This window comes from Agelaius tricolor, unplaced genomic scaffold (genome assembly GCF_023055355.1).
Source record: "Agelaius tricolor isolate 1412-34295 unplaced genomic scaffold, bAgeTri1.0.p SCAF_5, whole genome shotgun sequence".
NCBI classification, from domain to species: Eukaryota; Metazoa; Chordata; class Aves; order Passeriformes; family Icteridae; genus Agelaius; species Agelaius tricolor.
The window spans coordinates 1,403,890-1,430,297 of NW_027269265.1; the positions used below are offsets into that span (position 1 = coordinate 1,403,890).

General features: G+C 48.1%; 1 protein-coding gene across 2 annotated transcripts in view; it reads right to left on the minus strand.

Annotated features, from left to right (window-relative positions):
- MDGA2 (MAM domain containing glycosylphosphatidylinositol anchor 2) overlaps window positions 1-26,408 on the minus strand; it is a 216,427-nt gene that overhangs the window by 68,395 nt on the left and 121,624 nt on the right. For both annotated transcript variants that reach the window (XM_071426035.1, XM_071426036.1), the window contains 2 exons: window positions 26,069-26,338; window positions 10,397-10,726 (listed from right to left, as the gene is read on the minus strand). In XM_071426035.1, the coding sequence (XP_071282136.1) occupies window positions 10,397-10,726; window positions 26,069-26,338 (600 nt within the window). The remainder of the gene's footprint in view (window positions 1-10,396; window positions 10,727-26,068; window positions 26,339-26,408) is intronic.

The following is a 26,408-nucleotide window of genomic DNA, read 5'->3' on the forward strand; positions in this document are numbered from 1 at the left end:
TTCCTGGTTGGGCTGGGATTGCCAGAGCAGCTGTGGCTGCCCCTGGATCCCTGGCAGTGCCCAAGGCCAGGCTGGACACTGGGACAGTGGGAGGTGTCCCAGCCTTGTTTGGAAAATGCTTGGAACGCTGTGGCGTGGGTGGAGAGATGGAAAATCCTGATTTAAACACTGCCCACCCTCCTTTTCCTTTGGTGCCTCCTGAAAACTCATCTTTCCTGATGGATCTCCTGTCCTGCAGCAAGGACAGACATTCCCTGTGGGAACACAGCCCCTCCAGGAGCTTTTCCTCTCCTCCTTTCCTGGAATGCCAGGCCTGACAAAACCCAGCCTGCGCCTCCCTCCTGTCTGCAGGAAAAATATTCCCAAAGCAGTTTTCAACCCCCAAGGGACAGAAACAACAAACTCGTCCCAGTGAGAAGCAATTCCATCTTTCCCCTGGGATCTGCTCCCTGTCTCCAGCCCTGACAAGCCTGGTAGGAATCAGAGTTGAAATCTGGGCCTTTCACGGGAACCCAAGTGCTGCTTTCAGCTGTTTTGAAGGCTTTAATAGATCCTGTCAGGTGGGACAGGCAGACATGGGAAGAGCTTTTTCCACACGGAAGGGAAGGGAAAATTATTTTATACTTAAAAAAAAAAAAAAATCAGGAAAAATTAAAAAGAAATAAACAACTGCTTAATAAAACATTTCCAATATGAATAAAACATTATTAATTCTCAGTTATGTGGTTTTGTGCCACAGCAGGTTCTGAGCACAGGAAAATTCCCAGGGGGACTGGAGCACTGTGAAATCATGGACCAAAGTGGGAGAAAGGTGCTGTTCCAAGGAGGAAAATACAGTTTATAGGGAAAGGTGCCTGCCTGCAGCCAGGATTTTCCAGCTCACCTGGCTTGTGGCTCCTCAGCTGAGGGCAAATGTGACAGAGGCCTTTGTGGATCGGGAAAAATCCTGGATTTGTCCTTTCCCAGCCTGTGCAGTGGATCTGCTCCTGGCTGGGACTGGCGGGATCCAGGCCTTTCCCAGCTGGATGGATGCTGGAGGCTCCTCAGGCTTCCCTGGGAATCACAGCCTGCCCTGGCTCAGGGATTCACTGCCCTCCAGAGCTGAGGGGTCACTGGGATGAGATCCCCGATGTCCTGAGGTCCCTGTGATCCCAATATCCCAAGGGAAAAGCCCCGGGCCAGCCCACCCAGCTCTGCTGCAGCCCCAGCTGGGGCCAGGATGGGAATTCTCCCTCTGGGAATTGTCCCTGTGGAGCTATCGCTGGACATGTGGTGCTGGCAGCCCCTTCCAGATCCCAACATTTCCAGGGATTCCAGGCTGTGTGAGAGCAAAGGGTGAGCAAAAAATTATCCAATCCCAGCCTGGGAATGCAATCCCAGTCTGAGCTATCCAGTCTCAGTTTGGGAACCCAATCCCAGACTGAGTTATCCAATCCCAGCCTGGGAATCCAATCCCAGTCTGAGCTATCCAATCCCAGTCTGAGCTATCCAATCCCAGCCTGGGAATCCAATCCCAGCCTGGGAATCCAATCCCAACTTGAGTTATCCAATCCCAGCCTGGGAATGCAATCCCAGTCTGAGTTATCCAATCCCAAACTGGGAATGCAATCCCAGCCTGAGTTATCCAATCCCAAACTGGGAATCCAGTCCCAGTCTGAGTTATCCAATCCCAAACTGGGAATCCAATCCCAGTCTGAGTTATCCAATCCCAAACTGAGAATGCAATCCCAGCCTGAGTTATCCAATCCCAAACTGGGAATCCAATCCCAACTTGAGTTATCCAATCCCAGCCTGGGAATGCAATCCCAGCCTTGGAATCCAATCCCAGTCTGAGCTATCCAGTCCAAACCTGGAAATCCAATCTCAGCCTTGGAATCCAATCCCAGCCTGAGCTATTCAATCCCAGCCTGAGTTATCCAGTTCCAACATCAGAATCCAATCCCTGCCTGGGAATCCAATCCCAGTCTGGGAATGCAATCCCATCCTGAGCTATCCAATCCCAACCTGAGAATCCAATCCCAGCCTGAGCTATCCAATCCCAACCTAGGAATCAGCCAATCCCAGTCTGAGCTATCCAATCCCAGCCTGGGAATCAGCCATTCCAGCTGGGACAAGGCAGGAAGCTTGGGGAAAAAACAAGGAGCACATCCATGTTTGGAGGGGGGGAAAAAGCAGATCCACGACGAAAATCCCCCGTGCAAGTGCAATCGTTCCCCCTCTTTTCCCACCAGTTTTTCCTGAAAAAGCAGAGATAACAGCGCAGCAAAAAAAGAGCTGCACCTCGCAGATAAGGAGCTCCACCACGAGGGTGGTGACAGCTGATAAGGAAGGCTCTGTCAGTGTCCCAGATGGAAAGATCCCCTCCAATCCCTGACTCCTCGACCCCCGTGGCATTTTGCAGTGCCTGTCACTGTGAGGCAGCTGAGAGCTCGTTATGGTTCCCAGGATTTATTCCTGCTGTTCCTGGAAGCAGCAGAGGGGACAGCAGAGACAAGGCCATCCATTAGGATGAAGAATTCCAGGGGCATTGCCATCAATCCAAACCCTGGCTGCACCTCTGGGTCACATTTGAGTAACAATGAGGTCCCACCGAGAATTTCTCTGTCCCCACCTCATTTATGGCTCCAGCTCCCCCAAATTCAGACCTCTCTAATTAGAGGGAGAAAAAGCCCCAAATCTTTGCTCAAAGATGAAGAATTCCAGGGGCATTGCCCTCAATCCAAAGCCTGGCTGCACCTCTGGGTCACATTTGAGGAACAGCGACCAAAACAATGAGGTCCTGACAAGAATTTTTTGGTCCCCACCCCATTTATTGTCCCAGCTCCCACAAATTCAGACCCTCTAATTAGGGGGATTCTCCACTCTCTAATTATAGGGAGAAGAAGCCCCAAATCTTTGCTCAGGAATGAAGAATTCCAGGGGCATTGCCCTCAATCCAAAGCCTGGCTGCACCTCTGGGTCACTTTTGAGTAACAACAAGGCCCCACCAAGAATTTCTCTGTCCCCCACCCCATTTATGGCTCCAGCTCCCCCTAATTTAGACCCTCTAATTTCTCTAATTAGGGGGATTCTCCACGCTCTAATCAGGGGGAGAAGAAAGCCCAGACCTTTGCACAGGAGGGTTTTTGGCAGGGTTTCCCCTTTCCAGCCCAGCCATTTGTTGTCACAACCTCACAGGTATTTAATTATCTCTGAGCTGTCTGTTCCACTGGCAAATGTAGCTGGAATTAGTAACAGGCAGAAAAAATAAATCCCTGTTTTTGGGGAAGGGTGACACAGCAGGCCCTGGCAGCCTGGGCACGTGGGATTTGTCTCCGTGAGCAATCCACCTCAAAAGGATTGAGGAGAAAATAAAAAACGGATTTTTCTTTTCCCCCAAAGGTTTCAGGAGACCCCAGAGCAGGGAATGGTGAGTCTGGGTGAGCAAGGTTAGGAACAGGGAATCATGGAATTGTTCAGGTTGGAAAAGCCTCTGAGACCATTGAGTCCAACAGTTCCATGGCCACCACTGCCCCAAGTGCCACATCCAGAGGGATTTTAAATCCCTCCAGGGATGGGGACTCCACCCCTGCCCTGAGCTGAAGAACCCTTTCCAAGCCGGAATTCTCCCTGATATCCCAACTAAGCCCTTTCCAAGCAGGAATTCTCCCTGATATCCCAACTAAACCCTTTCCAAGCAGGAATTCTCCCTGATATCCCAACTAAACCCTTTCCAAGCAGGAATTCTCCCTGATATCCCAACTAAACCCCTCCTGGCACAACTTGAGGCCGTTTCTTCTCTTTCCACCCCTTGTGCAAGGATGAGCAGGCAAAGGTGGCTCCGGGGGCTCAAACCCCTGAGGAAAGGAGCGGGAGTGAACCAAGGATGGGCCAGCCAAGGTGCTGCCAGTGGGATGGTCAGGGAGGGGTGCCAGGCAGGTGTCCCCAGGCTGTCCCCAGGCTGTCCCCAGCTGTGCCAGCTGCTGTCTCCCAGCAGGTGCTGCTGTGGCACAAGGAGAGCCCTGGAGGGCTCAGCCTCTTCCCGAGGGCTCCTGCAGCTCCAGAGGGTGCTCCAAGGAAAGGGCAGCTCTGCCCCTGCTTTGCAGAATGAAAAGGTACCCAAATCTTGGACGGAAACAAGAAATGTTCCCTCATTCCTGCAGTCCGCTGCCCGGGCTGGAAAAGGGCAAACCCATGCTTTTTCCTGATCCTAACTGGAAACAACAAATGTTCCCTTATTGCTGCACCGAGGGGCTCTATTTAAAACAAAATCACACTCTCAGCAGTTTCCTGAAGTGGAGGGTGACACCTGGAGAACAAAAAGCTTTGGTGACACTTGGAAAAGTGACACCCGGAGAACAAAAGGCTTTGGTGACAATTGGAGAACAAAACTTGGAGAGCAAAAAGCTTTGGTGACACTCAGAGGACAAAAAGCTTTGGTGACACTTGGAGATCAAAACCTGGAGAACAAAAAGCTTTGGTGATGCTCAGAGGACAAAAAGCTTTGGTGACACCTGGAGAACAAAAGACTTTGGTGACACCTGCAGAGCAAACAGCCTTGGTGACACCTGGAGAACAAACAGCCTTGGTGACACTTTGGTAGCTCGGATTTAAAGCCCCATTGTCACCCTGTGAGTGGGCAGTGGCCCGTGGTGAGCAGGTTCTGCTGATCTCTGTCCAATTCTGGTTTTAAATAAAATATCTGAGACAACTCAGCCTCCCTGGGCTGCTGATCCAGCACGAGGTGAGGTGGCAGTGACCTCTGATTCTTTGTTCTGCTCCCCAGACAGACATTCCTGCTGCTGGAGAGAGTAAAACCAGACAGGAACTCTTCCAGCTGCTCTCCTGTGGCAGTTCCAGTGTAATTCCAGAGGATCCATGATCCAGCATGGTCTAGAGGAGAACGGGGACAGGACAAGACAGCTATTTCTGAGAAAAAAAAAACAAAAAAAACCCCACAAAATTGCTGAGCCTAATATGTTTATTTCTTGTGTATTCTGGGTGTTGTTAGTTCTACTCGAGCTCTCTGAAGTCCTGATGGATCAAATTCCAGCTTAATTAACGGATCAGACAGATTAATTAAATGCCAGGCAGCCGTTGGCAGAGGCAAGAAGCTGCAGACAGAGAAATCCTTCAGAGGCGCTCTGATCCCATTAAAACCTCCCTGTCCATGGAGGCTGGACAGGCTCTAAAAAGAATTCCATGATTTCCATGATTCCAGGACAATCAGAGGGGGACAAGGAGCCCCCACAAGTGGTGGCCTCACAACTCCTGAGCTCTTCCCTGGGGATTCTGGGGGTTGCTGTCACTTCTGTCCTTGGGAGCCTTCAGGAAAACATTTCCTTGGAGCGATCCCTGTCAGTGACAGGGAAAAATCCTGGGATAATGTGGCCAGGCTGCTCCACATGGATTCATCCTGATAATTAGGATCAAGCACAGCAAAGGAGTGTTTGAGCAGCACATCATGAAATCATCCAAAACTGGGGATCACCCAGAGAGAATCTCCCCAAGGAGCTGTTGGAATTCACATTATCCAAGGAATTCAAGCCCAGCCTGGCTCAGGAATATTGAGGAATCCACACTGTGCCGGCTGGAAGGGAGAACAAAGTTATTTGTGTGTCCTGCTTGTGCAATATTTATGAATTTGAAGGGCTGAGTGGCCAGGATTAATCATCCTGAGCCTGAGAGCTGCAGTTTGGGCCCAGCTCATGATTCATGCCCTGACGTGATGCTGGAGTAAAGATAGGGCTGAGCTGGGGCACAAAATAGATTTGAGCAAGATCATTCCACCCAGGAAGGGCAGCAAGGGATAATTATTCCTGAGGGATAATTATGCTGCTTCTGTCTGTAAACAGAGGCTGGAACTGCTCAGCTGCTCTGGATTTTTGGGAGGAATGTTGGGGAACACCGAGGAGCTGCTGCTGGAAGGGACCCAGAGGTGAAAGAAGAGCCCGGGAGGGAGATTTGCTGATCCAGGAAAATGATTGGAAAAGCAGCTGAAGCCAAGAAAACTTAGGATAAATTCCTTTACCCTTTCATCCCCATGGAAGAGGGTCCATCAAGGCCCTGGTGTGGAAGGGAAATGGAGCAGCCTGTCAGGAATTCCTGGCTGGATTTCACGGGTCCCTTCCCATCATTCCAGCTCCTGTGTCCCCCCAGGCAAGGTCCCAGTTCCAAAGGGGAAATTCCACGTTTTCTGGGGCACAAACCACTCCTAACTGTACATGAGGACACTATATCCACCACGGATTTTCTGGAATCACAGAATCCTTTAAAGTGGAAAAGCCCTCCAAGATCACCAAGTCCAACCGTCAGCCAGCACCACGGTCACCTCCAACCCATGGCCCCAAGGGCCACATCCACACATTTTTTGCACATTTCCAGGGAAGGGAGCCCCTCTGGACAGCCTTTTCCATCCCTTCTGAGGAGGAATTTTCCCTAAGATCCAATTTAAACCATTTCCGAGGCTGTTTCCTCTTGCCCTGAAGTGACGGTGAGGCCTAGGACAAAGGCTCCAATCCTGAGGGTTGGGATGATCCTTATTTTTGGACAAAAATCCTGCTCAGGCAGGGAAATAATTCCAAGATCAGTGCTTGGAACACAGCACTGAAGCCCTAAACCACCACCTTGCTCTGCAGCCGGAGGAAAGAGGAACATTTAAAACCCAGAACATGCAGAGCCAGCGGGAAATTAGGGAAATGAATTCCAGCGCTTTTGCAGGAGCCCTGCTGAGGAGCATCCATGGATGAGGAGAGCCACGGGGTGAGGAGTCCATCCACAGCCCTCTGGAGAAGAACAAAGGGACTCTGCCACGCAGGGAGTGCCAGCTCCCAGAAATCCTACTGGAATCCATCCATGGAGGGTGGATTTATCCCAGAGAAATCAGATTCCCCAAGGGATTTTGAGAAGGACAGGAAGGGGCTCCCAAAGGTGGAGTCAACAAGAAAAGCTCTGCACATTAGGCACAAAACCAGAACTATAAAAGACAGAGATTTGTAACAAAATACAGCGTTTTTCTGTTCCTTCTGCTCCCTGCTCCTTCCCGAGATACATCCCAAGGATAACAGCTCACCAAACCCATCCATTTGCTGCAGTAACCAAAGGCCTCTGCCATCAACGACTGCTCTGGACGGTGCTTAAGGTTTACAAATATCTTAATTAGCCACTAATTACCTCCCAAACCCCGCATCCTCGTTATGCAACGCCTGTGATTCCAATAAACATTTGGAGCTGGAATCGAGGTCTCTTTTATGCCTCAACAAAGCAGGAACAGGATGACCAGAGGAGTCCTGTGGCACCACCGGATCAAGGCCGCAGGTCCTGGAACAGCAGTCTGGAGCTTTAATTAATTCATTATTTGATGGAGAGCTGATTAGCTTGACAGGGAAGCCCTTTTCATGTTCGCAGAGCCTCACACGGAGCAGCTCTCCAGGAATTTCTCTGCCTGGATGTAGCAGAATTTCTGGAAAGCCAGATTTATCCCTGGGAATGTTGGAGCAACCTGGGATAGCGGAAGGTGGCCCTTCCAACTCAAAGATCCCTTCCAACCCAAACAGCTCCATGATTCCATAATTCCATGATTTCATGATCCCATGATTCCATGATGCCATGATTCCATAATTCTCTGATTCCATGATTCCATAATTCCATGATTCCATGAGATCTGGAGGCCTCCAGGCCGCCCTGTGCTCATCCAAAATCCATGTCCTGCTCCGGGATGTTCCCATCCTGAGGTGGTGCAAGCTCAGCACATCCCCAGGCTCATCCAAGAGCAGGAACTTGTCTGATGTTTTTCCATGTGGGACATCTGGCTGTGCCCACACGGGGTGGGAATGAGCCACAGGAAGGAGTCCCGAAGGAAAAGAGGGATCAGCACTTTCTCCAGACCTTCCTGTGTCAATTCAGGGCAGCAAAACAAGAAAATAAAGGAAAATACCCCAAAATAACAAATCTCTTCCCTGCTCAATGATGTCTCCAGGGAAAAGGTGGAAAGGGAATGAGCCAGAAGGGATAAATGCTGATTTTTGGGAATAAAAGCAGTGTCCTGAATAGAGCAAACCATCCCAATCCCAAAGCTGATTCTTCCTGCTTAAATCCAATATTTGAAGCAGAGAAAAAATCCCTTGCACAGGCTGACACCCTCCAATCCGCCTCTTTTTTTTTTTGCTTACCACAAACCCACTTTGTTGAGGTTTCCGTTGCTTTTTTAACATCTTGTTGCTTTTTTAGCATCTTCTGCCTCCAGGTTTCCATGGCATGATCCCACATATCCCGAAAAACCCAGCCTGGCTCTCAGTAACATTTGCCCAGGGTGGGTTTTGTGGATGACAGGGCTTTTCTAGGGCAGATATTCCACGTTTGAGTCTCGATTCCCACTCTTCACTGACCTATTTTATTGAGATATGGGGGGAGCAGTGAGGGGATTACTTCAGGTCCATTTATGTAAGATACTCAGGACATAAATCCCTGGTTTTTCCTGCTGAAAATGTCAAGGGGAAAAAAAAATATTCCTGCTAAAGAAGGGCACTTCCAGAGCAACACGTCCCTTCCCAGCCTCCTGGAGAATTCATGGATTTCCTCCTTCCTTAGGATTTGACAGCCCCACTTCAGGGGGAGCTGCAGAAACATCAGGAAGAGGAAATTCCCCCCCATCCCAGACATCCAGAGGGATGTTAATAAAGCCCTGCAAGTCGTGGCATTTGGGAAATGTGTTTGTGCCTGGGCCTTCTGTTCCTAATTAGCAGAGCAGTAATGAATCTTGATGAATCAGTAATGACCTTCAAAGCACTGCAACTATTTCAGCTTCCACTTGGCTGGGTAATGAAGTCATTCCAAGAGCAGAATTCCTCTTAGGATGCTGCAAAAGGCTGAGCTCAAATTCCATGATTTTTTCCCCCCTTTCCTGATTTTCTGGAGCCTTCCGGGACAGGAAGTTTAAGGAGTGACAGAATTCACCATTTCTTGCAGGGATTGTGGCGGGCTGATAGGAATGGCCAACTAATGGTTGTCTCCAGGAAATCCCATCAGTTTTCCCAAGGATTCCCAAGGAAGTCCAGGGAATTCAGTAGTCATTGAATGCACGAGTGCACACCCAGCACTGTTTGTTCCACCTGGGCAGGCAGGTGACAAACTCTGCATGGAATGCTCATCCATCATTCCAAAGTTGGCTCTTCACCTTTAAGAATCCTCCCAGTTCTTTTTCTGATAGCAAAATCATGGAATCATGGAATGGTTTGGGATGGAAGAGACCCTAAATCCCACCCAGTACCACCCCTGCCATGGCAGGGACACCTCCCACTGTCCCAGGGTGCCCCAGTGTCCAGCCTGGCCTTGGGCACTGCCAGGGATCCAGGGCAACTTAGGCAATTCCAGCCCAGCCAGGAATTCCCAATTCCCAATCTCCCACCCATCCCTCTGAGCTCTCCCTGGAGCCTTCTCCTCTGCAGGGGAGCATTCCCAGCTCTCCCAGCCTGGCTCCAGAGCGACTCCAGCCCTGGAAAATCTCCATGACCAAAAATGATCCAACAGGGAACTTCCTCAGGTTTCTGTTGTTTGATCAAAGCAACTCAGCCCCTGATCACATTTGAGGAACAGTGACCAAAGCAATGAGCACCAAAAATTTCTCTGTCCCCACCCCATTTATGGCTCCAGCTCCCCCTAATTTAGACCCTCTAATTTCTCTAATTAGGGGGATTCTCCACACTCTAATCAGGGGGAGAAGAAAGCCCAGACCTTTGCACAGGAGGGTTTTTGGCAGGGTTTCCCCTTTCCAGCCCAGCCATTTGTTGTCACAACCTCACAGGTATTTAATTATCTCTGAGCTGTCTGTTCCACTGGCAAATGCAGCTGGAATTAGCAACAGGCAGAAAAAATAAATCCCTGTTTTTGGGGAAGGGTGACACAGCAGGCCCTGGCAGCCTGGGCACGTGGGATTTGTCTCCGTGAGCAATCCACCTCTAAAGGATTGAGGAGAAAATAAAAACTGGATAAAAATAAAACCAAGAATTTCTCTGTTTCTCTGATTCCCTGATCAAGGGTCAGGGAATCCCAGAGTGGTTTGGGATTAACACTGATCTCATTCCAACCCCTGCCATGGCAGGGACACCTCCCACTGTCCCAGGGTGCCCCAGTGTCCAGCCTGGCCTTGGGCACTGCCAGGGATCCAGGGGCAGCCACAGCTGCTCTGGCAATTCCAGCTCAGCCTCTTCCCACCCTCCCAGCCAGGAATTCCCAATTCCCAACATCCCACCTAAACTTCCCCTCTTTCCGTTTTAACCCACTCCTCGTTTCCTGCCACCAGCTCCTGATGAACATTCCTTTTCCAGCTCCCTGCAGCCCCTGGAATGTGCTGGGAGCCCTCCCCACCACGGGATGCCTTCATCCCCACAAAGCCGGCCCGGGAGCTCCTCCTCCTCACCCGTGCTGCTGGAGATGTTGACGTCGATGCTGATGTCCGAGATGCCGCCTCCCTTGAGGGACGCCACGCAGGTGTAGGTCCCGAAATCCGTGAACTTGAGGTCGATGATGTCCAGGTTGGTGGTGCCTGGGGACACGTCGGGGTCGGTCTGGGTGATCACCATCCTCTCCGAGCTGCGCAGGGGCCGCCCGTTCTTGAACCAGCTGAAGGTGAGCTCCTCCGGGGGGATGGCTTCCACCTGGCACGAGATCTTCACCTCCCGCCCGATCTGGATGTTGTCGTCCTTGTGGTACGGGTCGGGGGTGATCCAAAAGCGTCCTTTTTTTAAGGCTGGAACACACACAAAAAGAAAAAAAAAAAAAAAAGAGAAATTTTATATAATGGAGTGGAAATTTGGTTTCGCTGGTGTTGCTGTAGGACACGAAATAAAACGATGTGGACACGCGACTCTCCAAGGTAAAAAAGAGGGTGAATTTAATTCTGACCCCAACATTTATAGATTTCCAAGAGTGACAGCAGATTGGAGGGTGACAGTGCCACCTCTCCAATGACACTGGACAAACCAAAACCAACAGCCCATCAAATTTCTCCTCCTCCTTAAAAGAATGCAAAACAATGAGTAATTTACATAAAGCGCATAAAAAAGTTCATTACAAGAATGTAAACATCAGAAGGCTTAAAAAAACTCTAAAAAAACTTTAAAAAAGCGGGGAGACACACTGGAGGACTAAATATGATTTTTAAAGGGGCAGCAACCGCAGGATTTTATTTTACTCCCAGGAATCTGCACAGCACCAAGTTGGAATCACGAGGATGAACCAGTTGGAAACTGGCACGGAATGAAACTCTGAGGCACAAACTGAGCTTTATTTTGTGCGAAAATAAATGAGATATCAGGCAGAAATTGATTATATTATTTTATGAAATATAGAATATTTTATTTATGAAATATAGAATATTTTATGTAACATTTTAATGTATGAAATATAATTTTATTATTTTTAGGATGAAACACTGGCATGGGTTCCCTAGAGAGCCAATGGATGCTCCATCCCTGGAAAAACTCAAGGCCAGGGGTTTTTTTTGGAGCAACCTGGGATAGTGGAGGTGTCCTTGCTCCTGGGATGGAATAAGATGAACTTGAGGGTTTCTTCCCACCCCTATAATTCTGGGATTTTTTGGTGGAACTCCTAACCCTAACCCTTGGACCTTCCAAAGCACATGTTAAACACACGGATAATTTTTCCTAGGAACTGAAATCCTGATTAAATTCCATCATGGATAAGGCAGCTATGAAGTGCTGTCACCTCCACAATGAAAACTAGAAAGTCCCAGCACCTAAATCAGGCCGAGCTGCTGCCAACCAAAATAATTCCTGAGATTTCAGGGGTTGTTTTCCATCTCTGGAGGGATTTCCAGGCTTTTCCTCATCCCTGTCCTGTCAGAGCACCAGAAAAAGGGAAATAACCCTAAAATCACTGGCACAACTGGTGGGGTCACCTCCAATCCATCCAGAATCTCTCCTGCATCCAAGACTATCCAAGCCTCCAGTGCAAATCCAATTAATTCTCCACCTCCCACCAGAGATAAGGAAATCTCAGGGTTCCAGATGGGAATTTTTTGAGGGATAACCCCCAGAACAGGGACACAGCAGCTCTGGAAAACCTCATTTCCCACCATCTTCCACATAAAGGAGCTGTTTATCCTGTCATTCCATCCTTAATCTCCAGGAATGAAATATTCCTGCATCTCACTCGCCTCCGTTTTCTGTAAATGAAAAACCTAAAACTCTCCAAAACTCCACCCCCATTGACACCAACTGAGCCTTGGGATGATCCTGATTTTTTTTGGCGGGGGGAGAATACTTCAGGATCAGGCATTTAAGCTTTCAAGGACAGAGATTTTTTTGATGAACTGAATAGAAAATGCTCCTGACACAATCCCCAAATCCCTTTTTTTTCCCCTATAGAGATGTGCCAAAGGATGTTTATGGGTTTATCCAAGTGGTTTTTTTTCCATCTGGATGGACCCAAACCAAAAATATTAGTTAGAAATTGTACAGATCCCCAGGCTGGGTAGAAGTACTGAAGATGAATATTGATGTCCACCATTGATGGCGATTTCTACTGAGGGGTTTCCCAATTCCCTGGGTTCCTCTCCCCATTCCCTCTGTCCTGGATCCATTTCACAGAATCCCACAAGGGTTTGGGTTGGGAGAGACCCTAAATCCCACCCAGTGCCACCCCTGCCATGGCAGGGACACCTCCCACTGTCCCAGGGTGTCCCCAGTGTCCAGCCTGGCCTTGGGCACTGCCAGGGATCCAGGGGCAGCCCCAGCTGCTCTGGCAATCCCAGCCCAGCCAGGAATTCCCAATTCCCAATCTCCCACCCATCCCTGCCCTCTGGCACTGGCAGCCATTCCCTGGCTCCTGTCCCTCCATGCCTTGTCCCCAGTCCCTCTCCAGCTCTCCTGGAGCCCCTTCAGGCCCTGCCAGGGGTTCTAGAGATTCCATACTTTGGACATACTAGAAAATCTGTCTGCTCCATCCAGAGTGGTGAAAATGTGAGTTCAGATTCAGTTTTGCTTATTCTAACTCAATTTTGCTAATTCCAACTAAATATTTCCAATTCCAACTCAGTTCTACTAATTCCAACTCAATTTTGGTAATTCAGTAGCTCCTTAAACAAGGACTTACAAATTCCACGCTGAAGGAGCATTCCCACCACCTGGAAAAGAATTAACACTTCTAGAGCTCGGAAAAGAATTCATATTTATTTATTTATTTATTTATTAGTTTGTCTTTTCAAAGTGGGGGGAAAAGGCCTAAATTTGAGCTATTTACCCTCAGTCTCACATGGTAGGAGAGGCTTCTTCCATTGAGGAAGGCAACATTTTTTAAGGAGAGAATGAAAAATTTGGTATTTTTCTAGGAAAAGCATCATTTTGGATGCTGCTCCTCAGTTCCAACCACATCTTAAAAGCATCCAACTGGTTGATTTTATTTATTCATTAATTATTGTATTTATTCATATTATTCATTTACTTATATTTATCTGAGGGAGTTCCACGGCTTTAATCAAGAACGGAATTTTTTTGCACTCCTCTTTGCCGAGCAGCTCTCCTTCCCTTGGGGAATTCTCGGCCAATTCCCAGGAATCAGCACTACCAAGTTGGAATCACGAGGACGAACCAGTTGGAAACTGCCACAGAATTAAACTCTGAGGCAAGAGCTGAGGTTTTTTTTTTTGTGTGTGTGTGTGTGGAAATAAGAGCATAAACAATGCTTACACACACAAAAACCCCTCAATATTTTATGCAGATCCTTTTCAGGCAGGGGAGAACCAAAAAAGAACTCGATGGGCACGACCAGCGCGACGTTTCAGCCCAAATTAGTTGCTCATAACCTCAATAAACTATTTTTATTTCTGAGTTTTCAGCAGTTTCTCCCGCCTAGAACTGAACAAAGTCTAGCAGGGAAGTCAGGGCAACTTTCCTTTGTGGAAAAGCACAAATTCCAAGGTAAGAAAAGGGGGCAGAACCTCAAAGTTCGGGTCAAAGCTGTTTCTTGGAAGCAGAAGGGGGTTGGAAGTGGATGGTCTTTAAGGTTCTTCCAACCCAAACCATTCCATGACTCCGGATGAAGTTTCCAAAATCCCTTCAGAGCTTCCTGATTAACACCACATTGGGAACGCCTGAGCTGAGCCTGATACAAACCCACCGGATAAAGGAAAAAGGGGTTTTTGTATCGTTTCCTCCATCCATCAATCCCATAAAACAGTGGCTTGGGTTTTCCTCAGCTGCAGATTCCTGCACCTCCGTTTCCAGGAGGAAATTTCCAGGAGGGCATTCCAAAATGCCAAGAAAATTGAGCCATGCCATGGGTTTTGTCTTTGTGCTACCAGTTATGCGCTGAGAAGTTTTCATGGGGTGCGACACAGAAATTAAAGGGAAAATAAAGGTTAAGGGGTTTTTACACAGGCAGAGACAAGGGGGAATGGTAATAAACTTAAAGAGATTTAATGGGATATTGGGAATTGGGAATTCCTGGCTGGAAGGGTGGGATGGAATTCCCAGAGCAGCTGTGGCTGCTCCTGGATCCCTGGAAGTGCCCAAGGCCAGGTTGGACATTGGGGCTTGGAGCAGCCTGGGACAGTGGGAGGTGTCCCCGCCATGGCAGGGGTGGATGGAATCATCTCTAAGGTCACTTCCCACCCAGACCATTCCAGGATTCTCAGATAAACCAGCAAAATGTGGGAGATGCTGCTGCAGACCCCTCCCAGCGGATTTTTGGGAACGTCATCAGCCCACGGAGCCGCAAAGGAGCAGCAAATGTGCAAATAAATCTGAAACTGTTCTCTGAGACTCAGCAAAGTGCCAGCCTCCCTCCAAAGAGGCCCCAAAGAACGAGGATGTGATCAAACAACCCGAGATGAAACAACTTTTGTCCTCAAACTCCTCACAAACAGTCCCTGCCCTCCCTCATTAATTATATTTTCAAAGTAATAAAATGCAGTTCAGGATCTCAAGCAAGGCCTATTTGCATTCATCAGGTTCGGCTGGTTTTTTCCCACCACCTCCCTGATCAACCTCAAATTTTCCTTTAATGCCCCAGAATGTTCCTGCCTCACCAATTTCCAATGGCTCAAAAAACCACCACTAAATACATCAAGTTCTGCACGATTTTCTGCACCATTTTTAGGCTTTGACACGAGAGTTACAGACTCCTAGCTGCTTCCCAAGTGGATGCAGGACACAGGGAATGTTTGGATTTGTGGTTGCTGATGGTTCAATCTGTCTTTAATGTGTGACATGGAGCAGCAAACTCCAAATTTCCGGTTTTAACCTTCTTTGAGCAGCCAGAGGTCCCTTGAAGCACCTCCTGTGCCCTCCCCCGAGGAGGTTTGGAGTCATTTTGGTTGCTTCCCTTCACTTTTTGTCAGGAATTTTGGTTTGACCCATTCACAGTGAACAAGAAGAGGACTTCACCCAAGCAGATGTGGAGCCCTGCACGGTCTTGGAGCAGATGTTGGAATTTTGGGGAGCTCAGAACCCAGCCTGGCCCTTTTCCTGAGCACCCAGAGTGGGAAATTTCCCATATTCCGATAATTTCATGCCCAGCCCCACCTCACTTCCAGGACCCTCCAAAATCACTGGGAATTCTGTGATCTCCTGGATCTCACTGTGGGCTGGGTCGGAGAAGCCAGGAAACCTTTCCTGGTGTCCAGGTGTTCCTGACCCCTTCCTGTTTCCTTCTCAAATGTGGGAAAAAGAGTTTGTGATCCTGGGAAAGATTCTTCAATTATTTTTTAAGGACAATGAACTACAGAGACACAGCAGGGAAATGGCCAAAGATCCCAGAATTCCAGGATGGGTTGGGTTGGAAATGCATTTAGGGATTGTCCGGTCCCAACCCCATGATCGGGGACACCTTCCACTATCCCAGGTTGTTCCAAGCCCCATCCAACCTGGCCAAACTATCCTGGAATGAAGTGATAATGGAAGGAACAACAAAATCTGCTCCAGTACCCCACATGGGAAGAGCTCTGCAGTCCATATTCATTTTTTATCTGGAATTCCAGCCTAGATGGATCCATGTGCTGTCCAAAACCCCCATTCCCGCTGACTAAAACCCCACAGAAATCCTTCCCTGCTGTCTTGGCAGTAACCTGCCCACTGCTATCAAATCAAGAGAAAGAAAATCCAAGTTTTTATCCCAAGCTCTGAAGAGACACCAAATTTTGTTTATTTTGGCTGTGGGCAATAAAGTTGGGTCTGCTTTTAACATTCTCCAGGATTCCCTTAAATTCCCTTATCCAAACACTTTAACAACTGTCAAAAGTATCTTTTTCACTGGTGATTATCTCAGTGCGGTCATTAAACTTCATTCTTTACACGAAAATACATTTTGGCATTGTTCTGTGGATAAAAATGGGAAAAAACTCAGATTTGTGGTTGCCAAAAATTCACATTTGCTGTCATGGACCAGGAAAATACTGGAGAGGAAAATAATGGAGAGGAAATGACAGATTTCTGGTTTAATTGCAAAACTTAATTATGAATAGAAGAGCAAAACCACACCCCAAATAATAGAGTTTGCGGATATCAGCTCAGCATAATCAAAGTGTAGCACAGAATTCCAGACTGATTTGGGTTGGGAGAGTCCATAAATCCCACCCAGTGCCACCCCTGCCATGGCAGGGACACCTCCCACTGTCCCAGGGTGCCCCAGTGTCCAGCCTGGTCTTGGGCACTGCCAGGGATCCAGGGGCAGCCACAGCTGCTCTGGCAATTCCAGCCCAGCCAGGAATTCCCAGTTCCCAATCTCCCACCCATCCCTGCCCTCTGGCACTGGGAGCCATTCCCTGGCTCCTGTCCCTCCATCCCTTGTCCCCAGTCCCTCTCCAGCTCTCCTGGAGCCCCTTCAGCCCCTGCCAGGGGCTCTGAGCTCTCCCTGGAGCCTTCTCCTCTCCAGGGGAACATTCCCAGCTCCTGGGGCAGCTCCAGCCCTTGGAGCAGCTCCATGGCCTCCTCCAACACATCCACACCTTCCTTGTCCTGAGAAGCCCAAACTTGGATGCAATTCCGGTCATAAGGACCAGTCTGGGTTGGAAGGGAATAAAAAGTAATTCAACAAACATTTGAAAAAGAGAGTAATGAAATAAATAGTCTGACTTTTTAGGGACGACACTCCAACTTGGACCACTCATAAAATTCAAATTCCTTAAACTGGGCATTTAGAATCATGGAATTGTTCAGGTTGGAGAAGTCCTCTGAAGTCACCGAGTCCAACCACCAACCAGCACCACCTCTGTGGTCACCACTAAACCTTGTCCTCATCCACACATTCTGGGCACAATTCCAGGGATTGTGACTCCATCCCACCCTGAGCAGCCTCTTCCAACACTCCCCAGTCCATGAGGAAAAGACTCTGAGGTAACTGAGAAAATGCTGCTTCCCCAGAGCTCCCTTCTCATCCAAGACAGTTTTGAAGCAAATTCCTGCTAAAAAAAAGCTCCACATTCCCAGCATTTCAGCACCAGCTTGTTCTGCTCCTGTCAACACGGTTTGAGCTGGGAGGTTTTAAGATCCTAAACTTCCAGCAGCTCACCGAACAATTAAGATGTCAAACGTCTTCTCTTAAAGCATCTCCAAACTTTTTAATATCAAGTAATTATTTGGCACTTCCAAGGCCAGATGCATTCCCACTTCCAATTTAAATGCAAATCCCACGGAGAGACTTCAGGTTTTGTCTCTACTTTTAGAAACTGCTGCTAATTTTGCAAAGAAAAGGTTTTTTTATTCCTGTTTTTCCGTGTGCTCGGCTTAATTAGCTCCTGGCTCCTTCGGAGCTGCTCTTTTGAAGGAGGGGGAGGTTTGGGTTCCTTTGAATGATGAAAATTTCAGTTTACAACTTGCTCCAAATCTGATCCGTTAAAGAGATGAAGGGGAGATCAAAGAGGGAGAAACTCAGCGTGGTTCCTCTTTTAGCGGCTTTTAGAAGGAAAGATTCGACGGAAATCGGCGGCACCGCGAGGAAAGACGTTGGGGGTTGGGAATAGATGATCTCTAAGATCTCTTCCAGCACAAACCACTCTGTAATTCCAAGAAACATCCAGGTGGGATTGAGCTCAGGAAGTTCCTTCTCCGATCTCCAGCTCACACCATGGGTTTTCCAAGGACTGAAGATCTCCGGGGATGGAAATTTCACAACCTCCCACCCTCAGCTCCCAGGAAAAGCCGGGAGCTGTGCCAGTGGTGTCACTGGGTTTGGAGGCATAAATTGCTGTGTCCTTCCATTTTTCCTCATGGAAAGATGTTTCCTCCCTGATTTAAAGGGGATGTAGAAGATGGATCATGGATGAGATCCCAACACATTCAAGGGAGGGCGAAATTCCAAAAACTGCAGGAATTTGACCAAGAAGACACAGGGACAACTTAGCAGCTGGAATTTTGTCACTTTTAAAACCCCAAGCAGAAGAAAAGGGGGGAAAAAGCCAAAATATTTCCTAAGCTCCAAAATTCCAGCTTGCCAAGGCATGGATGCATGGCTGGAGCAGTGGATTGGGGCTGCCCCATCCCACAAGAAAATGGGAATTCAGGAGTCTTGTCACAAGCCAGACAAGGATTGGGATATAAATGAAACCCTTCAGAGAAGCTGCCACAACCCCCAGTGGGCTCTGCACTTGCCAAAGGAATTTTAAATCCTTGGAATGCTGCAGCTGGATGTTTTCCAGGCCCTTTAAAAAGTTTAATTCTTGTGCCAAAGCTGCCCTAAAAAAAAAAAAAAAAAAAAAAAAAAAAAAAAAAAGCCTTGCTGAGTTTTCCTGCCCCAAAGTGTTCCATTGGAATTTATTGGAATTTTTCCCTCTTTGTACATGATACTCATCCCTTCTCCCAATCCCCATTCCCAAGGTTTCCACACTGGATTATCCCCACTCCTGCTTTTGGGGTGGCTCAGAAGCTTTGTAGGAGCTCAGCATTTCCCTAGAGCCTGGATTTCTTCCAATATGGGATGCATTTCCCACCAACACTTTTTCTCCCACTCTTAAATACCTCAAATCTACGTCAAGATCCTATAAAAAATTCTCAAAATTATTTATCAGACTGGACAGAAATCTAAAAATCCCAGTCCCAGTTGCTTGATGCAGCAGGAAAAGTGTCTTAAAACACATTTCAAGGACAGCAAAGCAACTTTGGAACAGAAGAAACCACTTTGAGCTCATCCTTCTCTTCTTGGTTTCCTCCCCCTCCAAGAGGAGAAAAAACTGGGAAAAATTCAACTTTTTCTCTGCCAAAAAGAAAACGTTGGTAAAAGTCCCCAGATCTTGTCATGTGTTATCAGCCAGGATCTAAAACAATATTTAAAGTACAGCACAAACCCTGCCAAAACAATTATCAGCTTTAGTAATTAATAACTTCTGCCAATCAAGAGTAAGAATAACCTTTATCCTTGTCTCCAGTGGAATCCCAGAATCCCTGAGGCTGGAAAAGAGCTCCAAGATCAGAGTCCCAGCTGTGCCCAATGCCCACCCTGTCCCCAGCCCAGAGCTCTCAGTGCCACCTCCAGGGGACACCTGCAGGGATGGGCACTGCAACCCTCCCTGGGCAGTTCCTGAGCCCCCTTTCCATGGGGAAATTCCTGCTGTGCCCACCCTGAGCTGCCCTGGCCCAGCCTGAGGCCGTTCCCTCTGCTCCTGTCCCTGTGCCCTGGAGCAGAGCCCGACCCCCCCGGCTGTGCCCTCCTGGCAGGAGCTGTGCAGAGCCACAAGGGCCCCCTGAGCCTCCTTTGCTCCAGGCTGAGCCCCTGCCCAGCTCCCTCAGGGATTCTGCAGCCCCTGCCCAGCTCCCTCAGGGATTCTGCAGCCCCTGCCCAGCTCCCTCAGGGATTCTGCAGCCCCTGCCCAGCTCCCTCAGGGATTCTGCAGCCCCTGCCCAGCTCCCTCAGGGATTCTGCAGCCCCTGCCCGGCTCCCTCAGGGATTCTGCAGCCCCTGCCCAGCTCCATTCCCTGCCCTGGACACTCTCCAGACCCTCCAGGTCCTTCCAGAGCTGAGGGATCCAGAACTGAACAGAGCCCTCAAGGTGGTCCAGCAGCTCCAGCACAGGGGACAATCAGGACATTCCCTTCCCTGCTCCTACTCCCACACAATTCCTGATCTAATCCAGGTGCCTTTGGCCCCTTTCCCACCTGGCCACACCTGGGATTTTGTCCAGTCACTGTCCCCAGCACCCCCAGGACAAAACTGGGGGAAAAAACGTGTCCACCCGAAGACAAGGAGAGGGATCAGATGAATCCCATCTCCTGAAATCCCTTCTGATAAATCCTCCCAGACACGTGGTGCCCAACAGGCTCCTCGTGATGTCCTCCAGAGCAGCAAACTCCCTTCAAAATCAAATTCCTGCTCACAAAAATTCCAGGATGTCCTAATGAAAGGGCAGAAGGATCAATAAACCATCTCTGTTTTTATTGGAGAGCCTTTTATGAACTCATCCATGACCCTCCAGCCTGGGAAGAGCTCACAGGCCTGAGCCTATGGAAGATAGTAAAAATAAATGGATTTATTCAACTCCAAAGCTCCGCTTTTCCCCACATTCACTCCCAGAGCTGTAAACTTTTAAGGAGCACACTGGGAATTTATGGCCGTAGGAACACCCTGGATAAGGAGATCAGGTTTGCTTGGTTAAAACCTTTTGAAATCCCATCACAGAGGACTTCTCTCCACGGAGGAGATTTGCCTGAGGATATTTGCCAAGGCCTTTGGAATTCTCCACCCAGGAAAAATGATGGAAAATCAGAATTATTAAGGCTGGAAAAGCCCTTGGAGATTATCGAGCCAAGGCGTTATCCCAGCACTGCCAGGGCCACCATGGACCCACATCCCAAAATTTATTCCATTCTCCCACTTGCTGGGAGCTTTTCCCAGGATACAGAGAGGAAAAAAAAAGATGGAAAAAACCCTCCTTCTCCAATATAATGGAAGATCCAACATTTTAGGATTTTAGAATTCCCAACCGACCTCAGATGATTCCATGCAGTGACCACACATGCCAGACCCACATCCCAAAATTTATTCCATTCTGCTTCCTGGGAGCTTTCCCCAGGATACAGAGAGGAAAAGAAGGATAGGAAAAAGCTCCTTGTGCCAGTTTCATGGAAAATCCAACCTTTTTTTTTATTTTAGAATCCCCAACCAACCCCAGATGATTCCATGCAGTAACCACATGTGCCAGACTCCCATCCCAAAATTTATTCCATTCTCCCACTTGCCGGGAGCTTTTCCCAGAATACAAAGAATAAAAAGGATTAAAAAAAAAAAAAGCCACTTCTGCCAATTCCATGGAAAAATGAACATTTTAGGATTTTAGCATTCCCAACCAGCCCCAGATGATTCCAGGCAGTGACCACACGTGGCAGACCCACATCCCAAAATTTATTCAATTCTGTTTCCTGGGAGCCCTTCCCAGAATCCAGAGAGGAAAGAAAGAATGAAAAAAAGAGATCCTTGCGCCAGTTTCATGGAGAATCCAACATTTTAGGATATTAGAATTCCCAACCAATCCCAGAAGATTCCAGGCAGTGACCCCAAGTCCAGATGTGCCATGGCTCGTCCTCCTGCCAGGAGGGACCTGCTGGGTGACAACTGTCACTGCTGCCACCAAACCCCAATTCCACCTCTGGGGTAAAATTCCAGAGCCTTTCCCAGGCTCTGGTGCTCAGCAGCTCATGGGGGCCCTGCTCACATTTCAGTTGATGCAATCTGGGGCCATTCCAGAGGTGCTGACATCCAACCAGCCCCAATTTTATCCTTTACTCCTCTAAAACCCAAGGGAAATTCCTAAAAAAAGCTTTGGGATAAAGAACAGGAAAGCAGAAGGAAGGCAGGTGTAGAGAACAAAATCCCAGGATTTTTATTTAATTAAAAAAGCAACAAAAGTTCATTAAATTCCCAATCTGAGCTTCCTCCTTCTGTTTTTATTCTTTAATTATTTTTTTTAGCAGCCACGCCTGCAGTTCACACGCAGTTTTTGAAGGGATAATCTAGAGGCATTTCCAGCAATCCTGGCCTTAAAAAGGGATTTCCCTGGAGAGCTTTTTGTCCAGGAAGAGCTTTTGTGCTGCTGTGGAGCGCGGTCATTATTTTCTATTTCAACTGACAGGGAATCCCACCCCTTGGAAAAACTAACTCCAAGGATGAGGCTTCCACTTCCCAGAAGGTGAAAGTCACACGGGCAGAGTCCAATGGAATTAAAAATGTGCCACTGTTACAATGGCAAAGAAGGAGGGATCTGAAAAAAGATGGGAATGGGTTCCCTCAGGAGGGAACCAATGGAACAGGATGTCCAGGATTGGAATGGAACCCCCATTCCTGCAGGGATTTAAAGGTCTGTGGATGTGGCACTTGGGGACACGGGGCAGTGGTGGCCTTGGCAGTGCTGGGGAAGGATTTGACTCGATGGTTTTGGAGGATTTTTCCAACCTCAACCATTCTGTGGTTCCATGATTTCTACACAGCCTGACACCCTTCCCAACCCTGTCAGGGTTCTTGACTTTAAGCCCTGGAAAACATTGCTGTGGCTCTCCCTGTGTCCCAGTCTGATGGGCAGGTGTCCCTCAAGGATGTTATCCAGCATTTTCCTCTCTTTCTGGATGGAGGAGCCACCTTGGAACCAGAGAATCCTGGAATGGTTGGGGTGGAAGGGACCTTAAATCCCATCCCATTCCCATCCTTTCCATGTGCAGGACACTTCCCACTGTCCCAGGACACTTCCCACTGTCCCATTGTCCAACCCATCTGTTGGACATTTCCAGAGATCCAGGGGTACCTGAATCCCAAGTTCTCTGGGAATTCCATCCCAGCCCCTCCCCACCCTCCCAGCCAGGAATTTCTTTCCAATATTCCATTTAATCCACCCTCTTCCAGTTTAAAGCCATTTCCCCTTGTCCTGTTCACTCCAGCCAGCAATTCCCAATATCCCATCCATCCCTGCCCTCTGGCACTGGGAGCCATTCCCTGGCTCCTGTCCCTCCATCCCTTGTCCCCAGTCCCTCTCCAGCTCTCCTGGAGCCCCTTCAGGCCCTGCCAGGGGCTCTGAGCTCTCCCTGGAGCCTTCTCCTCTCCAGGGGAACATTCCCACCTCTCCCAGCCTGGCTCCAGAGCAGCTCCAGCCCTTGGAGGAGCTCCGTGGCCTCCTCTGGATCACATCCACACCTTCCTTGTCCCAAGTCCCTCTCCACCTTTGGAGTCAGCAGCCACAAATTAGGAAAACATCCGTAAAAAATTCATGGAGATGCTTCATTCATGGAACGAAGCACAGACAGCAAAGGCACACTCATATAAAGATACTGAAGTTTAGAGAAATTTCAAGGGAAAAAAATTTCCTCAGAGCCCTGCTGGTGCTTTGAGGGAAGATTTATTTCTGGGTCAGACTGGGGGATAATTGTTGAATTCTGGGATTTGGGGCGCACCTGGCACAAGATGGGAACTCCATTTACCAAATGCTTTTCCTGCCTGGCACGGAAGTTTCTATTTCCAGCAAATTCTCTTCTCTCCTCAGCTGCTGTGTGAAAATCCTGACCCACAACAGCAAAATGAGCTGAAGTGAGAGAGAAATGAGCCAAAATGCTGAGAAATAAGCACACAAAGTCAACCCAAACTCTGCCTTTCTCTCACATTTCACTCCTTAACTCAGCGTCACTTGCAGCAAAGATAAACCCAAGACTGAAATGGAGATTTTTTTCCTTCTAAAGGAGAAGTTTTCCCATTTAACAGAAATAATAAGGGGGAAATAATAAAACTGGGGCTAGGAAGGAGCTGAGCTTCATTTATTTAATGGTTTCTTCTCATTGTGGTCCCATCTCAGCATTAACTGGGCCACAGAAAAGAGAGGGAAAAGGAAAAAAAAACACCTGGAGTGCTTTAATGAGACTTTGTTCAACATCTAGCAGCTCCCAGGCACCGTCTTCTATAAATAAAAACAGGAGGGGATATTATTATTATTATTATTATTATTATTATTATTATTATTATGCCATGACTCATGGAATTTGTGTCTGCAGGGATTTAGGGATGCGGCTTTTCCTCTGGGCTGGCTGGCACTGTCTGCTGGGTCAATTAAAACACTGAGGTTTCTTTTCACACCAAGATATTCCTCTCCCTTTCCTTATTCCAAGCTGTTTTCCACCCCAATTCCCCTTCCCCACTTCACCCCCATGTAAATCCCAGCAAATTAATGTTCCTGAGCTGAGGAATGGCAACAAAACGTCAGAGCCAAATGTCAGAAATTCAGATTCAAACACAACGTCCCAAATAAATCCACGCCCATCTCCTGATGCAATCCAGGCTGATCCAATGCTCCCTCCCTGATCCCAATTCCTCATCCTGCTGGAGAGCAGGAGATGCTGGGCAATAAGAAGCGAGCAGTGGTTGTGGCTCCCATGAAATATTCCCACATTGGCTCTTTATCCATCAGTTTTTTCTGAGTCTGATTAATCCCAGGTTACTCTTTCAAATTCCTACAGCTTGGAGTTTATGTGGAAAATGAGGTTCAGATGAAGTGTTTGGTTCAGGGAGGTGAATCCTCTCTGATGATGCCAATCCAGCTCTGTATCCAAACCAACTGCCTGTGTCCCAGGGGTTTTCCAGAAGGGAATAAACGAGCAGGGAATGATTCCCTCCAGCTGGCAGCAGTTGCTGTGCAAGCCCTCCTCTTTCACTTTCACCTCAGACAGACACTTTTCCTGATATTTCCTGGAATTAAAGCACAGGGACCAATCTAAAGCTCCCCACCAGGGATGACATTCCCAGCTTTAATTTCAGGAACAGTTCAGATAAGGAGGAAGGAAGAGATGAAGGAGGCAATGAGAACTCCAGGAGCTTGGGATGCATCCAAGACCTTTGGTGATAATTTTATGGAATATCCTGAGTTGGAAGGATCCCACAAGGATCATGGAGTCCAGCTCCTGTCCCTGCCCAGACCCCCCAGCATTCCCACCTTGGGATCCCTGGAATTGCTGTCCAAAGGCTCCTGGAGCTCTGGCAACTGTGCCCATTCCCTGGGGAGCCTGGGCAGTGCCAGCACCCTCTGGAATACTGGAACCTTTCCCTGAGATCCAACCTGAGCCTGCCCTGGCCCAGCCCCAGCCATTCCCTGGCTCTTGTCCCTGTCACAGGGACCATCAATCAGAGCTGCTCCTCAAGAGGATGTTGAAGACCACAATGAAGTGTCCCCTCAGTCCCCTCCAGGCTGAACAAAGCAATTTCTCTCCACTTTGCGTGGAAGAGCCGCTGCATCACCCCAGCACAAAAAGGCACCAAACCACCTCAGGGCTTTGATCCCAGCACAAGAACTCTGGCAGGCTTGGAAACCAACACTAATTCATCCCATAACTGATTAGAAATGACCAGAAACCCCGAAATGAGAGAATCATCAAGGCTGAAAGAGACCTTCAAGATTTAGTCCAACCAGGGCCATTTGGAAACAGAGGAAACCCCCCACTATTGAACATTGAATGTTGAACATTGAACATTAGACATTTAATGTTGAGCATTGAACATTGAATTTGAACGTTAAACCTTGAATGTTGAACATTGAACACTGAGCGTTGAACGTTGGATATCTGATGTTGAGCATTGAATGTTGAATGTTAAACTTTGAATGTTGAACATTGAATGTTGAACGTTGAATGTTGAACAAGGAACACTGAATGTTGAATGTTGAACATTAAACTTTGAATGTTGAACAATGAATGCTGAATAATGAATGCTGAATTTTGAATGTTGAACGTTGAACATTGAACATTGAATGTTGAACAATGAATGTTGAATTTTGGATGTTGAACGTTGAACATTGAACATTGAATGTTGAATGTTGAACATTAAACTTTGAATGTTGAACGTTGAACAAGGAACATTGAATGTTGAACGTTGAACATTGAACATTGAATGTTGAACAATGAATGCTGAATGTTGAATGTTGAACGTTGAACATTGAACCTTGAATGTTGAACATTGAACATTTAACATTGAACGTTGAATGTTGAACAATGAACATTGAACGCTGAATGTTGAATGTTGAACAGTGAACATTGAACCTTGAACCTTGCTGTCCCACTGGATTAGGACTGGAATAATCTTCCAGGAGAAAGGTCCATGGTTTTCCAGCTGAACTCACCTCTTACGATGATGTTGGTGGACTTCTTGGCGGGATTGCCGACGTTGTTGTTGGCGATGCAGCTGTAGGTGCCAGAATCCTCGGAGGTGATGGCGGGAATGGTCAGGGTGCCCCCGTTCAGCACAGTCTTGTTGGGCAGGACCCCCACAGACCTCACCCACGTCAGGCTGGGCGCTGGCTCCCCCCCGGTGGTCACACACACCAAGGTGATGGCTTCTCCAGGGTTCACCACGATGGGGTCGTCCACGAGGAGCTTGATGGAAGGGGATGCTGCAGAACAACCGGGATCACAGAATCAGGGAATGATTTGGCTGGGAAGGGACCTCAAAGCCCACCCAGT